This window comes from Colletotrichum orchidophilum (genome assembly GCF_001831195.1).
Source record: "Colletotrichum orchidophilum strain IMI 309357 chromosome Unknown Scaffold_226.1, whole genome shotgun sequence".
Classification (NCBI taxonomy): Eukaryota; Fungi; Ascomycota; class Sordariomycetes; order Glomerellales; family Glomerellaceae; genus Colletotrichum; species Colletotrichum orchidophilum.
In genome coordinates, this window is record NW_019173182.1 from 16,970 (window position 1) to 39,215 (window position 22,246).

At 52.0% G+C, this 22,246-nt stretch overlaps 9 protein-coding genes across 9 annotated transcripts; 7 read left to right on the forward strand and 2 right to left on the reverse strand.

Annotated features, from left to right (window-relative positions):
• Positions 1-456: 456 nt before the first annotated feature.
• On the forward strand, positions 457-1,341 carry CORC01_13961 (ADP-ribosylation factor family protein; the record flags this gene model as incomplete). The annotated part of the gene is made up of 4 exons (XM_022625575.1): positions 457-506; positions 654-726; positions 805-824; positions 933-1,341. The coding sequence occupies 4 exons, from the start codon at positions 457-459 to the stop codon at positions 1,339-1,341; spliced, it is 552 nt and encodes a 183-aa protein (XP_022467913.1).
• A 2,009-nt stretch (positions 1,342-3,350) lies between these two features.
• On the reverse strand, positions 3,351-4,487 carry CORC01_13962 (glycosyltransferase family 17; the record flags this gene model as incomplete). Its single annotated transcript, XM_022625576.1, has 1 exon — positions 3,351-4,487. One exon carries the CDS (start codon positions 4,485-4,487, stop codon positions 3,351-3,353), a length of 1,137 nt encoding a protein of 378 aa, XP_022467914.1.
• A 2,692-nt stretch (positions 4,488-7,179) lies between these two features.
• CORC01_13963 (beta-eliminating lyase) lies at positions 7,180-8,474 on the forward strand (the record flags this gene model as incomplete). The annotated part of the gene is made up of 3 exons (XM_022625577.1): positions 7,180-7,282; positions 7,337-7,595; positions 7,655-8,474. 3 exons carry the CDS (start codon positions 7,180-7,182, stop codon positions 8,472-8,474), a joined length of 1,182 nt encoding a protein of 393 aa, XP_022467915.1.
• A 2,076-nt stretch (positions 8,475-10,550) lies between these two features.
• CORC01_13964 (trehalase) lies at positions 10,551-12,799 on the forward strand (the record flags this gene model as incomplete). The annotated part of the gene is made up of 4 exons (XM_022625578.1): positions 10,551-10,729; positions 10,810-11,168; positions 11,236-11,536; positions 11,596-12,799. 4 exons carry the CDS (start codon positions 10,551-10,553, stop codon positions 12,797-12,799), a joined length of 2,043 nt encoding a protein of 680 aa, XP_022467916.1.
• A 526-nt stretch (positions 12,800-13,325) lies between these two features.
• CORC01_13965 (SPFH domain/Band 7 family protein) lies at positions 13,326-14,408 on the forward strand (the record flags this gene model as incomplete). The annotated part of the gene is made up of 3 exons (XM_022625579.1): positions 13,326-13,584; positions 13,674-14,029; positions 14,088-14,408. 3 exons carry the CDS (start codon positions 13,326-13,328, stop codon positions 14,406-14,408), a joined length of 936 nt encoding a protein of 311 aa, XP_022467917.1.
• A 639-nt stretch (positions 14,409-15,047) lies between these two features.
• On the forward strand, positions 15,048-15,563 carry CORC01_13966 (ubiquitin family protein; the record flags this gene model as incomplete). The annotated part of the gene is made up of 3 exons (XM_022625580.1): positions 15,048-15,058; positions 15,151-15,198; positions 15,479-15,563. The coding sequence occupies 3 exons, from the start codon at positions 15,048-15,050 to the stop codon at positions 15,561-15,563; spliced, it is 144 nt and encodes a 47-aa protein (XP_022467918.1).
• Positions 15,564-16,123: 560 nt separating this feature from the next.
• Positions 16,124-17,389, reverse strand: CORC01_13967 (RNA polymerase II transcription factor SIII subunit A; the record flags this gene model as incomplete). The annotated part of the gene is made up of 1 exon (XM_022625581.1): positions 16,124-17,389. The coding sequence occupies one exon, from the start codon at positions 17,387-17,389 to the stop codon at positions 16,124-16,126; it is 1,266 nt and encodes a 421-aa protein (XP_022467919.1).
• Positions 17,390-18,081: 692 nt separating this feature from the next.
• On the forward strand, positions 18,082-20,918 carry CORC01_13968 (transcription initiation factor IIF; the record flags this gene model as incomplete). The annotated part of the gene is made up of 5 exons (XM_022625582.1): positions 18,082-18,585; positions 18,649-18,922; positions 18,974-19,176; positions 19,245-19,544; positions 19,953-20,918. 5 exons carry the CDS (start codon positions 18,082-18,084, stop codon positions 20,916-20,918), a joined length of 2,247 nt encoding a protein of 748 aa, XP_022467920.1.
• A 383-nt stretch (positions 20,919-21,301) lies between these two features.
• CORC01_13969 (uncharacterized protein) lies at positions 21,302-21,838 on the forward strand (the record flags this gene model as incomplete). The annotated part of the gene is made up of 1 exon (XM_022625583.1): positions 21,302-21,838. One exon carries the CDS (start codon positions 21,302-21,304, stop codon positions 21,836-21,838), a length of 537 nt encoding a protein of 178 aa, XP_022467921.1.
• Positions 21,839-22,246: the final 408 nt, after the last annotated feature.

Genomic DNA, 22,246 nt, shown 5'->3' on the forward strand with positions numbered 1-22,246 from the left:
TCGCCCGCCAACGAGAAAGAGCGACGCCCATCGAGCCTCTCTGTCTCTCCCGCCCCCATCATCGCACAGAGCAGAGGAGCAACCTGCGACGCCATCTTTCTCGTCGATGCCAGCAATACTGGACTTGCGGCATTTGGTCGGCTACCACGGGTCATACGAGACATTTTTATTCCCAATTTCTAAAGGCGTCTGAGCGCATCGAATACTTAAGCATACAAACCACAACTCCGCACCCGATCGCTCTCCCTCTCTTTTTCTCACCGTATCGACGTCTCTCTCTCGAACGAAACAACGACCGCGTAACGCCGCCGAACTTTCTCCGTTGCGCAACCTCTATTGCCGTCGCGCTATATCCGGATACAAGACCAGCACCTGTTGGCGACTCCTCTTTTGGCTACATACGCATACCACACTTCCCTCCTTCACGCCAGCGCATCGCGCTCATCATCCACTACCATGGCGGGGCTTTTCCGGAAGGTATACGACTGGCTGTTAAGGACGTTCTGGTGAGTGCACTTTGTTTGCCGCGATGAGCAGCGGGGTGATTTCCAGCGATGGACGCACGCTCTGACCTTACCCCGCCGCGCCCACTCTGCCCTTGCCCTCGATTGTTGGTGATTGTTCCTTGAGCTTGAGCTGACTTGCGACGACAGGGCGACAGAGATGGATGTGACGATGATCGGACTTCAAAATGCGGGTAAAACGTCTCTGCTCCGCGTCCTTGCAGTAAGTGACCCTTTGCCTATAGCTGCCATTATTTCTACGGCACCACACCCGTCCGCATGCTGACATTGACACTTGTAGGGCGGCGAGTTCACGATCGAGTAAGCGAACTCCGTTTTCTTCTCCATGCCTCGAAATGACTATCGTGCCGACTCTGGTGTGGTTGGTCTCGGCTAGCAGCAGCCTCGGCTAATTGAAATCTCGTGTAGCTCGATCCCGACGGTCGGATTCAACATGAAGCGGGTGCAACGAGGACACGTTACACTGAAGTGTTGGGATATTGGTGGCCAGCCCCGGTTTCGAACGATGTGGGAGAGATACTGCCGTGGCGTCAACGCTATCGTCTTCATCGTCGACATCGCCGATATGGATTTGCTGCAGCAAGCCCGCGAGGAGCTCCATGCTCTCATGGGCCAAGCTTCCCTGAGAGAAATCCCACTCCTTGTGTTAGGAAACAAATCGGACCTTCCGCAGAAGTTATCGGTGGACGAGCTGATTGATGCGCTTGACCTCAAGTCCATAGGCCACCGCGAGGTCTGCTGCTACGGCATCAGCGCCAAGGAGGAGACCAACTTGGATGCTGTGCTGCAGTGGCTCATGAAGTGGGCGAACAGATGAAGCGTAATACTCTCGCGCGTTGGGGGTCTCGATCCGCCCCATCTCGAAGTTGTTCTACCTGCCGCTCTCGCTCGATCGCACACCACTTGAGGATTGTGAGTCAGTGGGTTCGAGCGGGTAAGATGAGGGCTGGAAACGGGATGGAGAGGACTCGGCATGGCATTTGGTGTCGAGACATTGTTGTGTCAAACTTGTTCTCCAAATCATGGGTCTTCTGACGTTATCGGTTGGTCTGTGACGCCATCAGTAGCACTAAGCTTGCCAGGTCCCATGACATTTTCACCATATTCCACAGTTCGGAGCGGGAGGGAAGGGGGCTGTTTTTTAGCGGTAACTTTGGACAGCATTTATGGAAGCAGGGCGCTTGCCTTTGATCTTGAAGTTAGTTGGCCAGGTGTTCCAGTTTGACGAAGGCCCTCCAGCCTAGAAGTGCTGGGACGCAGCGGCGCTTGGGCGACAAATAGCTAAGTAGAGAGGAGGAGAGTGGGGGATGATTGGGTGGCCATGACGATGCTACGAAAGTAGATAAATGAATATCATGACTGATGTACGATCGCTTGATCATGCGTGAGTCTTTATGACCTGTACGAGAGTTTTGCTGCTGCAACACAACTCTCAAGATATAATAAAAGTGAGTCGCCCCGCCGCAGAAAGCATGCGACGAGACTGAGCTACCCAGTCGAGGATGGTGCTGGTGCTGGTGCTGGTGCTGGGTGTTGTGGTGATGTCGAGAATGTCTTTGAGGGGGCTAGGCACGAGAATTGACGGCGTCTTGGCCACCCTCGGGGGGATAATCAATGCAAGGTAGTCAAGAGAGAGGTAGAAGAGAAAGGAGAAAACCAAGGTAAAGAAGGATGGAGGTGAGATGTCTTTGGGGAAGGAATGAAGGGAGGGGTAGAGGAAAGGATATCAAGTTTCGTCGGACTCTTTTCCTCTTGTTCAGTACACACTCTCTCTCTTATTGTCATTCCTTTCTGGAGCTGCGCAGCACACAGACCAGAACTGCCAGCGCATCGCGCATCAATGCATCGGTTTCCATCTGCTGCTGGCGAGGCCTGATTGGACCGCCAACCGACGCTTCCGCACCCCTTTGCTGCAGGGCCCATGGGGAAAGAGAGGGGGGGTTGGGCCATTGCCCTGCGTTCGTTGTCTGTTTTTTTATTTTGGGGGGGGGGGGGGGGGTTCGTGTCTCTTGTGTTGTGTTTATGTCTCGGAGGTCGGAGGAGGCGAAGAAGGGGGGAGTGTGAAATTTAAGAGAGAGAAAGGCTGGTAAAGGGGAAACTGGTCTGGGGGAGACAGGGCCAAAGAGGAAAAATGTGCTTCATCATTTGGGAAAAATCCCCCTCCCGCGGCCCCATTGAATGGGCGATGCCACGATGTGTTAGCCAGGGATGGCCTGGTGATGCTTAGGACGCTAGAGGTGTCAGAGGTGCCAAGCGGACAGCTGCAAAATGCTCCTCGTCAACCCAACACTCACTGGACGGGCGACTGGGAGAGCCAACTCACCCACTCTACACAGTGCCTCACCTTACACACCTCAAGGTAAGGCAGATGCGGATAACATGCATTTCACTCAGCTTACCTTACCGCCATGTCTCACAATCTCACAGTGAGTGTATGGTATCCGGGGTGCTATCATCACGTAAGATAGACGTGGAAAGTGGACCTTGCGTGTCCACTCAAATATTTCATCACACACGCACTCGTTCGATGTCATCCATATAGCCACAATCACGTCCGTTGCTAGAGAAAACGTCCCCATTAACCAACTGGAATGAAGGTGATTTCTAGAGTATCTGATGCTTTTCGTGTATGAAGGAATTGCCAGGCAAGGCAATCTCCATTCCTGCCAGGCAAGGCAATCTCCTTCATGGCCTCGTCATCCCCGCCTCCTCTAAAAAAGAAGTAAATACGACTCCTCCATGTAAACCCGACCAATAACTCCTTGCTAATGTGTCCATTTAAATAAAACAGAAAACAACAACCAGATCCAAAGAAAGCCAGTACAATCATGGGTAGTCAGTAAAACCCGCTGAGGGCCCATCCCGATTCACCATATACCCAAATCTTTCCTGCTCGTCCAACAGGATGCTCGGCATGTCTGTATTATTATCCAGGCGCACGAACTGATCAACGGCACGGCCCCATAGGTCCTTTCCGTTCCTGATGGCGTCCGCTATGCGATCCTTGTTTCGAAACCTTTCGCCATTCATCCACTCGTGAGAGAAGGACGACATCTTGGTAAGGAACTCGTCGACGGTGGCGAAGCAGCTGGAGCAGTGCCAGCAGGCGTTTGCGAGGTTCGATTTCTCGAGATCGTACAGAGGCTTGAAACCCCCATCTCCCATTCGGAGGTTCGCCGGCAGGAGTGTGCGTGAGCCCTGGTAGTAGGTGGCTTGCGGGTGTTCCCACTCAGGCCCCGTGTGTAGGAACTGGAAGCTGTAATAGTAAAACCGGCTGCGCAAGGTGAGACGACGGGGAAATTGGCACGTTCGCAGGACCAGGAGTGTTTCTGGTCGGGCAATCTCGTCAACATCGGCGACGAGAATGACGTCTCCGTACACTGGGGCCTGCTTGCCTACGAGTCTGGGTAGAACTTGGGTGTACATGGCGTTGCGCTGCAAGTCTTCGTAGTCCCAGGATCTCCTAGGGTTAAAGGTCGACGGAAATTCGAGCTCGTGATAAATGAGCTTGTCGTGGTAAGGCTTAAACCGATCCCAGTTCTCCTTGATAGTGAGTGGCTTGGGCTTGCCGGTGAAAGTCTTTGGGGACTCGACGATGACAAAATAGTCAACGTAGTTGTATGTAGAGTTCAAGCGAATTTCCATCCAGTCGAGCTCCGTATTGACCATGAACAGGTCGTACACCTTTCGTTGGCCAGTCTCTGATTGAGGAGTGAAGACGGGGTAACCATGGTGCTTGCAGAATCGGTCGGCGGCGTCGGAGGAGTAAAAGCCATGGTGATCGCTGTTATTGCCGAAATTCAGACCTTCTTTGGGGAGCTTGAGGGACAAGTCGAGGCTCGAAATGCGGTGATCGAATCTGTCGAGGGCTGGATGTTGGCTGATGTACAGGATGAGGCAAACGGTTACCGCCAGTATAAGCTTCAGAACAACTGGTGAGCCAACGCGCCATTGGAGTACCATGATGTAGATAGGCTAAGTGGTGAGTGGCAGGTGGGGGGGTTGGATAGGATTGAAGACGAGCTGGTCTTGAGTCGGCGAGGTGAGGCTATTTCGTTTCGCCTTTTGAAACAATAGTCGGCAAGAGAAGGTGGAACAGATACGGCAGATGCAACGTAAACTCTAGGCCGGCATTACTGGTCGGGAGCGGGAGAGAGGGTACAGTAGCAAAGAGGCAGTATGAAGAAGACGCGCTGCGCAGATCTGCTCAGATAAGAGCGTCCGGACCACAGATGGTTCGTCGACGGGAATAGCCTTGTCGCATGTTTTCAGGCCTGGAGAAGTTTGTGAACCAAGGATACCAGGGGAGAAACCAGTGAGTTTATAAAGGGGACGATTGCGTTGAGGCTCGGACGGGCTCGAGCACCTGGTGAAATCTGACCTGGCATGAGATGTCAAAGGAAGGACCTTGAGGGCAAAACGAAGGAAAGTCAAGGAAGCACACGTGCTTTATTAATGAAGGAAACGTTCTGCACTAGGTTTGAAGGTGCCTACCTGGGTTAGGCAGAAGTTCTGATTCAAGTGGCACTCCAGCTTGGCGTATTGCTGGGAAACACTAATAGCGTGATGGCGGGCGCTTCATACAAATCAAGGGAGCCCCTGAAATGGGCTGGAAGCAGATCGGCCGAATTCCATTATCTAACGTGACAGACACACGGCGGCTCCGTCTCCTCAGCTCGAGGTGTGAGTCTCCCGTGCTTTGCATTTGCAGGTAATAAGTGTCCACCTAGGACACGGTTGCGGCGTGTGCCATCTGTTGTCTGGGTGTATTTGGGGAAATGGTATATCTGGCCGACACATTGAAATACCGCCCGCCCGTCCGTCCGTCCGTCAGTCCGTCATTGACATTGACAAGGCCAGGGTTGAGTGATGTGACCAAAGCCGCTTGGGTTTTCTGTTTGGAAACGCAGAGAAGACAACTTTTTTCGCACTGCGGCAGATCAGACGATCAGGCCTGACAATGGGAATGGGCCCGGCGTGCAAAACACCTCGATGCCCTCAACCTAAGCGTTTTTTTGTTTCTTTTCTCTGGTGGGCTAATGAGCTTCTTCCAGTCCCTGGTGGAAAAGCGAGCTGCATTGCATGAACATCCATGTTTGCCTTCCTACGGGGCCACGTTCCGTAGGTAATCACCTCGGTGTAACTGGGAAAGATGGGAAGCGGGGGGCGTCCTGCTGGTTGGCGCTGCCAACAGGGGTGTAGGCCGTAGCAAGAACTCAAGAAGAAGCTATTACCAGGCCTAGTGGGGCCTAGTCACTTTTGCCGAGTTGCTCCCGAGTGAGGTGGGGGGGTCTTCCGTCTCTCGCACAGGTCAAGAAGGTGCGGAGCGCGACAAAAAATAAGGCTGGGCGTTGCTGCGCCAAGGCTCCATATTTGCGCTTCCTTTCCAGAGAAACCTCGTATGGTGCAGGATGTGCTGAGTAAAGCCCCTGCACAACTTGCGAAGCTCTATCCACCGTCGACGGCGTTGGCGGAGTTCCACCGTCAACAAACGACGAAACAGACTTCCATGATGGCTATTGCTGCCGGCTGCCTGTTGTGGATATGCTCTGCCGTTAATAAAGTATTTGGCGTTTCCAGGTCTCTGGAAGTAAACTTCCACCCACTCACCTACCCAACTTAAAGGCAACGCAGGCGTGGCAGGCCAAGGTAAAGCTTTTGTTTCAATGCCTACTTAGCAATGGAAGGTCTTCAGACCTTGGTATGTCTGAGCCGCTCACTGTCGCGCCGCCCGGGTTTCAAGTTCCAGCAATGCTATCAAGGGCCAAGCCCAACGGGCCCCAGCTCTGGAGCTTGCACGATCCAAGCACCTGCTGGCCTGAAACAATTTCATTCTTCACCTCTGGAAAAGTTGAGATGTCAAGGTGCCTAGGTGGTGTGGTCCTGGGACATGTGAGCACCTACGTAGTATACATTGTAAGGTACCTTACCATACCTTGGCATCTGTGGAGGTCTTGATAAGATAAGCAGATGCGTCCCACCTAAGGTAAGGTAAGGTGCCTAACTACGTAGGTTGAAGGGGCGTTGGCGGCACGTCTATTCCGTGTCAATAGAGGCAGCAAACAGCTAGATTCTCACATGAATGGCCACCGCTGAGGTAACTCGTGAGAAACAGTATTAATACGAGACTCTAATTAGCTTTGTGGTCCAACTTTGCTGTCGAGCTATCTCGCGACGTTGAAAAAATCCTATCCACTCACCGGGGGTGCTCCACTCTATGACAACTGTTGCTGGTCACTCCACATCAACCCCGACTCCGACCCCGGACTTGTCTGGTAGCGTATGGAGAGACTGGTCGGATACGTTGCACAAGAAAGCATCTCGTCTCAGCTAACAAGATGAACACGGTCAGGATAATGAGTAAGTTGAAAGCCGCTTAGGGAGCTCCTTCGTGTTGCCAAACCTGCTCGCTGCCCCCTGCCAAGCACCATGAATCACTCAACCTTGAGCATCCCATCTTCAACTCTCGAAGCAAAATCGGAACACTAATCGCGCACCCGCAGTTCCCTTCGCCATACGCGCGCCCTTGTCAAGACGACCTTGTACCTGGCCAACCCCGCAGCTACCAACGACGTTCAGCGTCTTCACCCGCCACATACTTCCAAGCCTCGCATCATCCATCCACACATCGTCACCCCGACCACTTTCAGGAGCAATGTCCCCAGCCGCTATCAGCAACACGAGCAATGGTACTGCCCACGCCCCTAAGCAGAATGCTTGGGTTGGTCATCTCGGTGCTGCGGGGTTCGACCTGAGAAGTAAGTAGGGCATCAGTTTTTGTTCAAAGTGCCGAGAGTGACAGTGATGATCAGGCGATACCATGACCACTCCGACGGCTTCGATGCTCGCTGCCATTCAAACTTGCAGCTTGCTAGATGACGTCTTCGTAGAGGACCCCACAACCATCGAACTCGAGTCTCATGTCGCTGCTCTTGCTGGCAAGGAGTCCGCTCTCTTGGTTCTTTCCGGGACCATGGGTAATCAAGTGGCCCTTCGGGCCCTCCTCACGCAACCTCCGTACAGTGTATTGAGCGACCACCGCGCTCACATTATCAAGTACGAGGCTGGCGGGTTCGTGCATCCCCCTCAGCTCTTGTACTACGTGAGATTTACTGATTGGTGGTCGTCAGCGTTGCTTCGCTTTGTGGCGCCATGCTACAGCCCGTGGTACCGCGCAATGGAGCCTACCTGACAAAAGAGGACATTGAGGCCCATGCTGCTCTTGATGATGATGTTCATACCTGTCCTACCAGGGTCATCAGCTTGGAAAACACCCTCGGCGGCGTGGTTACCCCCTTGGCCGAGGTCAAAAGGATAGCCGAATTTGCACGCGAGAATAATATTAAGCTACATTGCGATGGTGCCAGAATGTGGGAGGCCGTTGCCTCCGGGGCCGGTAGTCTCTCCGACTACTGTTCACTATTCGACACAGTCAGCTTGTGCTTCTCAAAGGGCCTTGGTGCCCCGATTGGAAGCATCGTTGTGGGCGACGCAGCGCACATCAAGCATGCCCGCTGGGTGCGTAAGTCTATTGGTGGTGGTCTCCGACAATCCGGGCTGGTGGCGGCTCCTGCCAGGGTTGCCGTTGACGAGACGTTTGGAAAGGGGCCCAACGGCGAAGATGGTCTTCTGAAATCGTCCCATGAGACTGCAATGAAGATCGGGGAACTCTGGACCAGTCTAGGCGGCAAGCTTACTCTTCCAGTTGAAACAAACATGTGCTGGCTTGATTTAGATGCTGCAGGGTGCAGCACGAAGACTTTCATCGCTTTGGGAGACGAGGTGGGATTGAAACTCATCGGCAATAGGCTGGTCATCCATTATCAGATTGCTCAGAACCAGGACAAGGTTCTCCCGAGGTTAGAGCAAGTCTTCCGGCGAGCATTAGATGGTGAAAGTCAAACGACAGGAGAGAAAAAGGGACCGAAAAATATGTATCAGCCGCGGTGAGGTTGGATGTGGCTTCCTGGATTCTCTTGGACCTGATATCTGCCAGACGACGCCAAATTCAAGCAATTGTTTCATGCTTCTATCGTCAAATCATCTGAGACTCTTCCAGTCTCAATCTTACAATGGTGCCCTGGCCTTTTTCTAGCATTCCATGGAGGAAGACAGCGGACCTCCCAGAATTCGACGAAGCTCATGGAAGGCGCATGACCCCCGCTTCCTCCTCCTTGGGTCGGCCGATCAACGGGCCTCATCTTAATAAAGACAGAATAAATGCTCAGGTCCTTATATATCATGATAAAATCCAGCCATCAAAGTTGGGAATTTTGCGATTTGTACCTTAAGAATCATCGATGCTGTGCGCCAAGCTTCTCGGCGCACGTCCACCTCACATGCAGTACATGTATAAACCTTCATTTGCGCAACATCGCCGATGCTCAATTTGCAGCTTGGCCAATTATTAGCCTCTCTCGAGGCAGGTCAAACACGACATCTCCCGTTCAGGACACCCCATGAACAAAGTCACCTGGAGAGTGATCATTTACACATTTGGCCCCCCACTCCGGACCAAGTTGGCAAGAACTTCGCCAAATGCACTGAGTAGGGAGCACAATGCAACTTATCGTTGAAGAGCCATATAAATTATATGAGATTGAGTGCCTATCAGACTCTGTGTAGGACCACATCAGAGTTTTGCTCTCGCTTCTGGCCAGGCACCAAAGCTACAGAGCGAGGCAGACCCTTGAGCGGATAGGTTGATGGTATGTTGCTGACAACTTGTTTCGATGTACCTGCAGAAAGCCTCGTCCTCTGCGCGTCAGGCTTGATCGCCGACGAAAGATCAGACAATCTGGGGGGGCTTGACTAAATGAGGAAGTAAACGTGGAGCCTAGCAGACTTTGAGAATCATTTGACCGCCGCTGACATAGTCTAGACGACCATGACATGTACTCGAGAGCATCCAGACAACGGACGGAGGGATTTCCGGGGTAGTGTGGGGAAAGCTGTGTCCGGGACCACAGAGCTTCTCCGCATGGGCTGGTTCGTCTATCCAATCACAATTACCGCATGGTCTGGCAAGCACCGAACAAAGTCTTTGATACCCCGCCAAACAAGCATACTTACCGCAACTTCCAAGACAAGACTAATACCAAGTTCGCAAGATTCCACTGTTGTCCTTACTGACGTCACAATACTTCTCGGTCTAAGTGGGATGACATAGTGTACGGTTCTCGTCACCCACACGTTCGGCCTACCCTTGCAGTAGCACGCCTAGCCTGCTGGCACATCATGCCCATGGACGCTTCTGGAGCCAGAAGTTTCTCTCAGAGCTGGGGAATCACTGAGAAAGCTAGGAGGAAATAACAAGTGGTCAATCGGTTTTACGACGCTCGTACAGCGGCTCCACCACGGCTCTCCCAAGTATTGGATCATGCGGGGAAAGCTGCCCGTCTGCAGGCAGAACCGGCATAGCCAGCCAGTAAGCTTCATTCCTGTGTCTCTGCCTTGTTCGGCATGACAACGTCTTGTCTCGATTCGTTAAGTTGCGTGTTGTGGCGTCCAACGTGTCGTCTGCCATGCCGCGAGCCCAGACGCCTGCGATGGCGCAGAATTGAATCGGACCCGGCAGAATCCAAGCCCAACGGCACCGTGCAACGGTAACTTACTACTCGGTCGCCCACACAAACCGGCAGAAAATGCAGTAGTTTCCAATCTTGTTTGGTCATAATGTCTTAACACTCTGCGAAAGCCTGTGTACATTTGGGTTTGTGGCCCCCTGCTGCCGGCCCGGGTCTCCCCTTGCCTTTCTATACCTGCCTACCTCGGGCGACCAGCGATCCCTCCCAGCGACGAACCTGTCCAAGCTTCCCCTTTCAAGTAAAGCTCTGCAGCTGATCCTGGTAGCTCCCCATGTACTATAACGTGATTCCCTTTATGTCCATTTAAACCTGGTCGTGGGCCTCTTCATTCGAACAGCCTCATCCGACATGAATGGCTTTTCTGCGTCCCTGGCGTTACCAGTTTAGTAACACGACTATTGTGTACGTACGAGCTCCTCCAAGAGCTCAATTGAAGGCCATGGTCAACTTTGCACTAGCCCTCGCAGCTATAGCTGTCTTACCTCAGACAGCCCAGGCTTTATATGAGAATGGCTCCATCGTGGCTCCTTGCGACTCACCTATTTACTGCCATGGCGATATTTTGAGAGAAGTTGAGCTGGCACGTCCATTCTCAGACTCCAAGACATTCGTGGACATGTAAGTACCGATCGAGACCGCACATCACTTTCCCCAAACTCGACACGGACTCTGTACTGATACTTATCGTTCATTGAAAGGCCTGCCATCAAGTCTCTGGAAGAAATCCAAGCGGCATTCAACAACCTGTCGAAACCTCTGAGCAATAACACCGCACTCAACGATTTCCTACGCGCCAATTTTGCCGCAGCAGGTGGTGAGCTGACGGAGGTTCCCAAGGATCAATTGAAAACGGACCCGAAGTTCCTCGACAACATAAACGATACAGTGATCAAGGAATTCTCTCAGAAGGTCATTGCTATATGGCCGGACTTGACCCGCACCTACACTGGCTCAGCAAGCAATTGCACCACATGTCCGAACAGCTTCATTCCAGTTAATCATACCTTTGTCGTCGCCGGAGGCCGGTTCCGTGAGCCTTATTATTGGGACTCTTTCTGTAAGAAATTACTCAATAGCTCCGCGTTCAGATGGCGATTATTCGGCTGACCTGTAGCGTTGTGTAGGGATTCTCGAGGGCCTCTTGCGCACAGGCGGCGCCTTCACTGAAATTTCCAAGAACGTCATTGAAAACTTTTTGGACCTTGTGGACAAACTCGGTTTTGTACCCAATGGTGCTCGGATTTACTATCTCAACCGTTCGCAGCCGCCATTGCTGGCGCAAATGGTGCGCCTCTATGTCGAGTATACGAACGACCGGAGCATTCTGGGACGCGCCATTCCTCTCCTCATCAAGGAGCATGAGTTCTGGATGACCAACAGAACTGTTGAAGTAAATAGAAATGGGACTACATACAGTCTGAATCAGTCAGTGATATCTTCAAGGTACCCAAATTTTTGGCATGGAAGTAACGTTATGACTTCAGGTACAACGTCACCAACACGCAGCCAAGACCTGAATCTTACCGAGAAGACTACGTCACTGCTTCGAACGCCTCATACTACTCGACCAGCGGAATCATTTACCCCGAGGTCGAGAAGTTGAACGACACTGAAAAGGCTCGCTTGTATGCCAATTTGGCGTCCGGTGCTGAGAGTGGCTGGGATTACACCTCACGATGGCTTTCTCGACCTGGAGATGCAGCGAGAGACGTATACTTTCCTCTAAGGTCTCTTAATGTTCTAGAAACTGTCCCAGTAGAGCTGAATTCCATCTTGTACTGGAATGAAATGACCATCGCTGCTCTCCTCAACTCCACACAAAACGGCACTGGGGCGTTAACTTGGACTGAGCTCGCCGTCAAACGAAGTCAAGCAATGTACGATTTGATGTGGAATTCCACCTTGTCAAGCTATTTTGACTATAATGTGAGCTCGGGAGCTCAGAATATCTACATTCCTAGAGACGACGATGCTACCGAAGTTGAGACGAACACTGCCGGATCACAACAACAAGTCCTCTTTTCAGTTTCTCAATTCTACCCGTTCTGGACAGGGGCAGCACCTTCTCACCTCAAGAATAATCCTTACGCGGTCAAGCAAGCATACCAGCGTGTGGAGAAGTACTTGGACAACAAGAAGGGCGGCATCCCGGCCACAAATCTCAAGACAGGTCAGCAATGGGATCAGCCAAATGTCTGGCCGCCATTGATGCACGTCCTCATGGAAGGTCTCCGTAAGACGCCTGCTACTTTTGGAGAATCAGATCCGGCCTGGCGTGACGTCCAAAATCTTGCGCTCCGCCTCGGACAGCGGTACTTGGACTCTACCTTCTGCACATGGTATGCTACGGGGGGTTCAACTAGCGAGACTCCCCAGCTGCAGGGCTTGACTGCCCAGAGTGTCGGCACCATGTTTGAGAAGTACGGCGATAATTCGACCAACGTCGCAGGTGGCGGTGGAGAATACGAAGTAGTTGAAGGATTCGGCTGGACAAATGGCGTTCTACTCTGGGCTGTTGATGTGTTCGGAAATGGCTTGAAGAGGCCCGACTGCGGCAACATCACCGCAGCCAACGTTCATCCCGCAAAGAGAAGCCTATCTCAACGTGCGGTAGAGTTAGATGGCTACGATGCTGCCTGGATCAAAAAGTTTGGCAGGCGCGCTGAGGAGGCCGCGAGGAGGTTGTAGAGCCAAGAAGGGGTGGCCGGCGACTTTCATCCTTATATTACCTTATTGTATCGTGATAAGCTTGAAGCTGTCCACACGTGGATGCTGGTCTAAGTAGCATACTACCTTAGGTAGGTGATCATGGCAACATAATATGTTCCGGCCGTTTACGCGGACTCCTTGGTTGGAATATTGGTCAAAGTACCGCACAGTTCCAGTGGTGGTGCTGTCCCAGATTCGCGATCTGGGTATGGTCTGTGCGCCACCTACCTAGATTAATGACGGTTCGAACGAATCGGGAGCTGCCTGAGGTGCTACCAGCTGCCGCCACGGGCATATTTCAAGCCGAGAGCACCGGCCAAGGCCATTTTTTGAGCTCCGCTAGACGAATCGTGACGTTGAATACTGATCTGACAAAGCTCCACCATCAGCTTCAACCTGAAGCTACAGCAACCCGCGCTCAATCGCCCGAAGAACAACACGGATCGAAGCTTCCCCGTCTGAGCACATTCAATAATCGATAGACGCTCCGAAACCCGATCTGATCATGTCTGGAGGAAGAAATCCCATGGAGGAGGCCTACGAGCGCCTGAGGGCTGTCGCTCAGCAGCAGCAGAAGCGCGGCGGCTTCGGCGGCGGCGGCATGCCCGGCGGTCCTCGCGGTGCAGGCATGGGACTTGCCGGTCTGGTTCTTCTCGGTGGTGCAGCGATTCTGGCCCAAAATGCGCTGTTCAACGTCGATGGTGGTCACAGAGCGATCAAATACCGGAGGACAACGGGTGTGAGCAAGGAGATTTACAGCGAAGGTAGGCAGCGCCCCTCCATGCCATTTGAGGGGGCATCTTTTCTGTTGGTATTGGCAGACGCAACGAGCTGATATGTTTTCGTCTCTCAGGAACCCACTTGATCATCCCCTGGTTTGAGACTCCCGTCACCTACGATGTTCGCGCGAAGCCCAGAAATGTCGCCTCTCTCACTGGAACCAAGGACTTACAGATGGTCAACATCACCTGCCGTGTCCTTTCCAGGCCTGATATCAAGGCCCTGCCTCAGATTTACCGCACACTCGGTACCGATTACGACGAGAGAGTGCTGCCATCCATCGTCAACGAGGTTCTCAAGAGTGTCGTCGCTCAGTTCAACGCTTCCCAGCTCATTACCCAGAGAGAGATGGTCGCCAAGTTGGTTCGCGAGAATCTCTCCCGCCGTGCCGCGCGGTTCAACATTCTCCTAGACGATGTGTCCCTGACGGTGTGTATATGGCCCCCTTGTTAGTTTCCCACGACTCCATGCTGATAATACGCCGTAGCACCTTGCCTTTTCTCCGGAGTTCACGGCCGCCGTTGAGGCGAAACAGGTTGCTCAGCAAGAAGCTCAGCGCGCGGCATTCGTCGTCGACAAGGCTCGTCAGGAGAAGCAGGCCATGGTTGTCAAGGCACAGGGTGAGGCTCGCTCTGCTGAGCTGATTGGAGATGCCATCAAGAAGAGCAAGGCCTACGTCGAGCTGAAGAAGATTGAGAATGCCCGTGCCATTGCTCAACAGCTGCAGGAAGCTGGCAGCAAGAACAGGTTGTTGCTGGACTCTGAGGGCCTGGGCCTGAACGTGTTTGACGATAGCGACAAGAAATAAGGCGCTGGCATTTGGGCGCGAAACCTCCACACTGTACTCCTATAACCTCAAAATCTGGCAAGGACTTGTATAATAATGAAAAACGCCTCTGAGAGCTTCGGAAACAATTCATCTGCAAACGCATGAGGCTCGAGAGGATTGGTGGACAGTCCATCCGTGCACAACAAACAGAACCCACGCAGTGATTCTGATACAGATGAAAAGAAAAGTCCCTACTAATTGCTGCCTCATCATAACTCGACCTCTTTGCGCTGCCCGGTTGTAGTTCAAGGTGCTAAGCTTCCTACACGAAGTATATATATATCACTTGAGACGACGTGGATCCATGATGCCTGCGGCACCTGTCTGCAATTTACGCAGTGAGGTAAGGCGTGCCGGGGTGGGTCCAGGCGTCTCAAGGCCCCCCGCCCCTGCTCGGCTTAGGTACAGAAAGGCCCCTCCCCCACCACGACTTCTTGCCTGCTGCGTAGGTACTGCTGCGAACAGCTCAGGGTAATCGTGCAACCGTCATAACTTGAACCAACAAATTGCACGACCCCGCCAAGACGAATAGCAACAACCCGCTACCTCGCCTCCTCTACCTCTCGTCAAACCAAACCCAAGCCTACATACCGCTATCACGACCTCTCGCACGCCACAATGTTGATCAAGTACGCACACCCGTCTCCTCCTAAACCTCTAGAGGCGTTGATCCGTCTCTACCCAGCGCTGTATCGGCTCGAACGATTGCTTACACCACCAGGGTGCGAACGCTCACCGGCAAGGAGATCGAGTTGGACATCGAGAACGAGTACAAGGCGCGTGGTTTCCCGACTTTTCGTCCACCAAACACACGAGATAGAGAGAATATGACGCTGACCCCTCCGCAAAACAGGTCGCGCAAATAAAGGAGAAGGTAGAGGAGAAGGAAGGAATCCCGCCTGTCCAGCAAAGACTTATCTACGGCGGAAAACAAATGTGAGGTGTATACTTCCTCTGGGGCCCATGTCATATGTTCGCCAGTTAGATAGGATCGGGCCGCTTACCAGAATCCAACGAGAGATAATCCGGCTAACAAGATGCTCGAACAGGGTTGACGACAAGTCCGCATCCGAGTATGGCCTCGAGGCTGGCGCCACGTTGCATTTGGTCCTTGCTCTTCGCGGTGGGAACTAGATTGATTCCCAATAACGGCTTTGGGCATCAGAAGACAGGAGGATGACAGGACAAAGGTGGTTCTCAGTGTTCTGGACCGGAGCATATATCAAATTTGGGGTCGGTAGGAGATGTCACGCAGTGGCCATGTCTTCTTTCGACAGAAGGGAATCGAAAATTGCCCGTCGAAGGGATCTGGAAGACCGAGGCAGGGCGCAAAGCCAGGCTTTCTTATCTCTTGTAAGAAAGGGCCTGCTTTGAGGTTTTACATCAAACACAGACAGCTACCTAGCGCATGAGGACTACGTGCGATAACCCGCACATGGAGAATAGAGCTGTTCACACAATTGCAGCAGTGAAATGTGAAATAGTGCCGAGTTGACGTATACCTTCAAATGATTTCAATTTAATTCTGCTGTGATCGGCAAGACCACCTTATGAAGCATGAGGGTATATACCATATCCTGCCCGACGCCTGAATTCCAAAGCTATGTAACTTGTCCCTGTGCCAACGCCCGACTACCTTATACACTGCAGGCCCATGATTCTGCATTTCCAGCCATGCCAGACCATACCGTCCCTCAGCGTCTCGTCTTCTTTTTGGGCATAAAGATGTCGACAGCCTTTCTCTTCCTGGGCAGTTCCTGATTGCCCAAAACTGGTCGAGCTGGTTGTACTTCGTCCAAGGACATTGGCAAAGGAGGGGACTGTGGACCGTTATTCTGAGCAAGCAATTTGTGAGTCCGAGATGGTTCCGTATTTGTAGAGGATGGCTCGGGTCTGGACGGTGGGCGTTCAAATCGAATGTTGCTTTTGGGCCGAGGGGCATTTCCGAGAATACCACCACCACGACGCGGGCCCGACGTCTGTGAGCTAAAAGAGGTAGACTGCTTGAAGCCAGAACTATATCTGGCGGACGTAGAAGAGCTGCGATCCTTGAATGCAGACGATTGGGAAGGGTTTGCAGATTTGGAGGAGATTGTCGTATCCCGGTTGTTGCGAGAGGAATACATCGCGGCCTTGCCCTTCTTGGGCGTTCCCTCATTGCCAAACAAATCACCCTCCTCGCCATCTGATGAATCGGACACATATGTGGCCTTAGTCTGCGCAACATATGTAGAGTGCGTGGGTGGGCGGCTGCTGGTAGACGTAGGCCGAAAGACGGGTTGGCTCGAGATCCGGTGCTCAGCAGCCATTGAGGGCGGAGCTTTGTTCAGTCGAGGGGCCCTGATCATGCCAGTAGGGACCGCCATGGTGCTCCTTATGCCGACAATCTCCTTGGCCTCTCTGCGGGCTTTCTTCATAACGCTAGCACCCGTTGTCGTCTTCATCCTGCTTCCAGCGGCCCAACTCAGTGTACTCGGGAGTTCCTTCTTGCCTCGAGGCAGTGTCGAAAAGGTGCGACCCGTCTTGGGCGGTTTAGGCAAAAACCTGGCGAACTTGGGGTCAACAATTCGGCTAACATTGTTGTCCTTTTTTTGCTGAAGACCCTGGACCCTGGCGAGAAGCTCGGCCTCGGCCTGCTGCTGAGCCTCGCGGCGTTCTTCTGCATAACGCTCATATATCTTGTACCACTTTGACGGATTCTTAGGCGCGTAATTCTTTTCGTGGCTTTCGGACGGGAATTCCTTCTTAATAAGGCGCAGCCAGAGTTCGGAGGTTTCGCCTTGAATGAAAGGGGAGTTGAGCTCAATCTCTCGGAGCTGAGCCGGGTTTATGACCCTAAGGAGGATGTCGCGAACATGGTGGTATTGGAGGGCGTCGCCATTCCCTACGCTGCTGAGTTCTGTGATGTGTCTCTGGCACATTGCAATGCACAACTCGGCAAGTGATTTAGTCGGCGCCATGATGATTGTTGTAGCTGGGGTCTTCCACAAAGCACCTAGCTAATGGTATGTCTCGCTGCCGACGTAATGAAGAGGCTCGGTAGTGCGGTTGCTTATAAGGAACGGTTGAATCATAGGCTCATTGTTGAAATAACGGACCGAAGGAATATCTAATTTGGATAGCAGGTTGATGTAGGAGAAAGTCTCTGTGAAAGGTAGAAGGGTGCCCTTCAAGGCCCTGTGGCAACAGGCTGAGCCGATATGAAGCTCTAAGGTATACTGGAAAGTTGTATCTTCGTTGTTGCTGGTGTAAGTGGTGGCGGGAAGGTGCAGGTGGATGGGTCTTTTTAAAAGAGGTCACGAATACCAAAGTTCCAGATCTGTAGTGGGGCATGCGGCTTTTAAGTGGTCCCCTAAGCTAACTTGGACAGGCCCTTGTCAAGAGCTAGGTACCTCTCGTGATGCTCGATGGCCGTGCTCACCTTCTGTGCAAATAGGTTTGTTTTCTAAGTACTCCTCTATTCTCTAGAAGATAGAAGCCAGACAAGAAACTTGCTTGCCTCTCAAGCCAGTGCACACACATACACACATCCTACAGCAAAGCAGAACTCTAGCGCACACAGTTTGGTTCCGGATCTGCGAATGCAATGGTAGGTAGGCACTTGAGAACCTCCAGAAGCAGAGGTTACCTAGCCCCATTTCACCCATGTCACATGATTTTTGAGCTAGTCCATTTTGGGGCACGAAGGCACCTCTATGCTGGTGTTCGGGGTGGATCCTCACTTTCATTCCCAGCTCCCCAGTTGCTTGCCTGTGAAGGAGCTAAAGATAGATGTGGGCTATTCTGTTCCCTCTGCCGTCATTGCAAAAACCAACAATCTTACCTCGACTTTGCGACCTTGGATAGCAACGGAGCGTCTGAGATACCCAGAATATTCGATATGGCGGAATCGACATACATCAAACCCGAGCCATATATCAAGCCTGATCCCGAAGCCATACCTGCCGCTCCCGTCGACGACGACGACCTATACGAAGATGCTGGCGATCTAGAGTTCTTTGATCAATTGAGCGATCAAGGCTCCTTCGGTCAGGCATACCTAGCAAGGGTTCCGAAGGACCTGTGGGAAGCATGGGATAGCTTGCCGGATGATGCTGAGATCGAGATTGGCACAATGCGACAGTGGGACGTGGTGCGTCCAGATGGCGGCGTTGAGGTAATGTGACACACGCGACGCGACAAGGCCGAATAAATAGCTGGGCTGACTGTTCTTGCATAGCATCGTTTCAAAATGCTACTTAATTCCGATCGCGCGGAGCACCAACTGATGCCCAAAGAATATGACTTGGAGATGGGGAAGGAAATTGCGCGTAGCACGTTCGTTTTCACCGAGGAGGACCTACCCGGCTTCAAGGCCAAATCTAAGGCAAGGACCGATGCCGCGAATGCTGGCATCCCGGCTCGATTCCTGAGACCCAAGGCGGAGAAGGTGGAGAAGAAACCATTCGAGAAGGGTCGCCGATGGCAACCGTACTACCGCAAAGCGATTCCAAGTCAGTTTGATGTCCGTAATTCGGCGTAGGTCAGAGACTGATTCAACACAGAGAAGACAAAGATTGCTGCCAGAATCCAGTACGAGCTGGCGTGCAAGCCAGTCGACAACGCCGAGAGTCAGGCAATTCTACAACGGAAGCAAGTCGAGGCTCAGCGGCCCAAGCATACCCTGCAGATCATGGAGCAGCGCGCAGCCAACAGCATTATCCACCATGGGTCTGCTGCAGCGGTTGAGAAGTTTGGCTCCTTCATCGTAAGTACTCTGAGGGAGTTGGTAGATCCATTGCTGATGAGGAATAGAAAACCTCTGCGCCTACCAAGGCAACCAAGCCAAAGAAATCCGAAAACAGGTCCGCCCGTATGTCGGAGGAACAGTTGTTGGATGGCCTCATGGAGGCTTTTAGGAAGTACGAGTACTGGAAAATGTCAATTCTCAAGGCTAGATTTGACCAGCCCGAGGCTTTCTTACGCCAAACCTTGGAGAAGATTGCTGTATTGAACAGGTCTGGTATTCATGCCAATGAGTGGTCGCTTCAGGAGCACTTGAAGAGCATGGCATCCGGCGCCACTAGCGAGACGGCACCGGAGGAAGCCGCCGCAGAAGATGACGACGACGAGGTGGTTATGGAGGACGTAGTGTAGTGAACGATTGTAATTATACAAAGATCGGGCCACGGAACCCGCAGGGCATCGCAAGGCGTTTGGAAGGGCACTTTTTTTTCCTAACGGAAAATCTCGGATGGTGGTGGCTCTTACATTTAGGGACTTTTTGATACCCTATGAGAGACATTGGGCGACGATGAACGTGCCGTAGGGCTCTCACAGCTGTCCCTATCATCACAGAACAATAGAGCGAGACAGAGTGAAGTTGATTCGTATTCTGACTGAGATTCAACGTATGGAGTCTCAAACTCGACAGATGGGGCAATACCGTGTTCTCTGTCCCAGCTTTTTAGTTGAGAACTGGTGTTTTCATTTCATGGCTGAACACCATCTTTGATCAAAGTGGGGAACTAAACTGTCATCAAGACACCCCCTCGACTTGACAGAGTTGGGTCGAGCCTTTTGCCAATCACCCTTCGCCAATACACCTCCAAGGCCGCTCTCCATCATTTCTGCGTTGCGCAAATGCCTCAAAGTGCCCTCAGTCTCGTTTTGGACTTTGATGGGACGATTACGACAAAGGACACAATCGGTACATTGGCAGAAATCGGCCTCCAGTTTCAGCAACAGCACGGGATCGATCTCTCTTCGACATGGCAGCGGATTCTGGTAGAATACAGCAAAGATCATGCAGATCATTTGTCCGAGTATCGACCAATCGCCGATGGCAGACTTTCACTCGAAGACGAGCTCGCCTTCTTACGGGGCCTGAAGGAAGTTGAGCTGAGATCCGTCCAGAGAGTCGAGAACTCAGGCGTCTTCCGGGGCCTGAGCCAAGAACATCTCGCTATTGCCGGTGCAAATTCCCGAAAGGAAGGGACAGTCAAGCTACGGGATGGGTTTTCGGAGCTCATGGATGCGGCCAAACAGAAGGGCTGGTCCGTCGCGGTAGTCTCCGTCAACTGGTCGAGATCATTCATCAAGGGTGTTCTCTCCGACTATAGCGTTGACGTTGTTGCTAATGAAATTGAGGTGGATGGAAGCATCTCAGGACCGGATTTTATGGGCTCTCTGGCGCGGCAGACGGCCCTGATGACGTGCGAGGACAAGCTGCAGGCTCTTCAAACATTGGCAGCGCGGCAAGGAGCTGAGGATACCAGGACACTGGTGTATTTTGGTGACTCCACTACAGACATCGAGTGTCTTTTGGCAACCCGTGGAGTCGTGATATCATCTGACGCCGAATCGAGCTTGATGAGGACTTTGAGGAGAGTAGGGTACCAAGTGCCAAGAGTGAAGGAGGGTCGGGCGTCCGAAGGCACAGTCTGGGCATCAACATTTGTAGAGGTTCTCGAAAGCGAGTTTCTATCTTTGGAAAACAGTTCCGAATAGGCCTTCAGTCCTGGAATCACTCTCCGTCGATTCTTGGGCCGCACGAATGTCACGTTAGGCAATGACATTGTGTGACAGTCGGCCTTTTGTTCAGAAATGCTGAGTCTAGAACAGTGCAAGAAACTTATTCCCATGTACTTCTTTGGCACAGAATACGTCTTAGAGCCCTACGGTATTTCACACTTGTCAGAAAACAGCTCTAAAGTTTCAAAATTCGAGATCTGTTCAATTTACGTGACTTGGGCTACGCTGTCCATATCGAGGATATAAACATTCCTATTTTCGGTTCCAAAGCTACCATGCTAAACGATATATTCAACGACGACGCAGCTGAAGTTGTAACTGCTTTCAATATTTTGCCTTCGTTCTCGTTTCGAGCAATCATGTGTTTCTACCGCGCCACCGTGTATGAGTGCATGCACAGCGAGCTCGGTAAGAAGGTTACAGACTGCAAGAAGCAGCAGGATATCCTTGCCTACACGGAAGGCAATGTCAGAACGTGCAGCGAGCGCCAGGTGCACTCGATGAACCGCGTTCGAAAAGCTGGAACATGTGTCAAGTGCCAGCGCCTTGACGACCTCAAAAGTCGCACGCGGAACGCATTCAAAAGCCTAAAGGAAAACCTAGAAAAGCGCAAGACTTTTGATGACGGTTCTGGCGACGATGGCTCTAAAGCTCATGAGACCTTCGAAGCCGTCGAAACTCCCAAAATCAGCCTCACCAACGACGAACTCGATGATGAGAATATTTCGTTGAAGGTAAAGACCTTGGAGACCTCTAAGTCCTGTCATGAAGCGTCCGAAACTGATGATCAGAGCACGAATGTCGCCAAATATTTCGATGCGGGAGGGAACTCAGGGCTTTCCAGTTTAATGAACAAGTCAGAAGAAGCCAGTCGTTTCTGCAAACCTTGTGACTAGATAACAATGTCACGCGCCAGTACGTTTTACTTTATTTTGCCTGATGCTGCGCTATGCAGCTGCATGTACTAGGTGCGTTTGATGATAGACAAAAGCTACATGTTTGTGAATCTATCTCGAATGATGCGGATTTTATGTCACCTAGGGATTTCTTATTGGGATTTTTCATTTCAACTGTGCAGCAGGACGGAAGCACGACTGCATCGTGTCCCTGATTATACTACATGATCAGATGACTACGTAAGCCCAACGACTCTATCTATTCCATAGAATACTCCATATATCAATATAATCTCTCGCAAAATGGATGCGCTGTCGTTCTGCGTGCATTGTAGCAGCTACCTGAAAATTTGACCAGCCTGTGAATGAGTGGTAGCCCTCAGCTTTGGGTTTTGCCAGCAACATAGA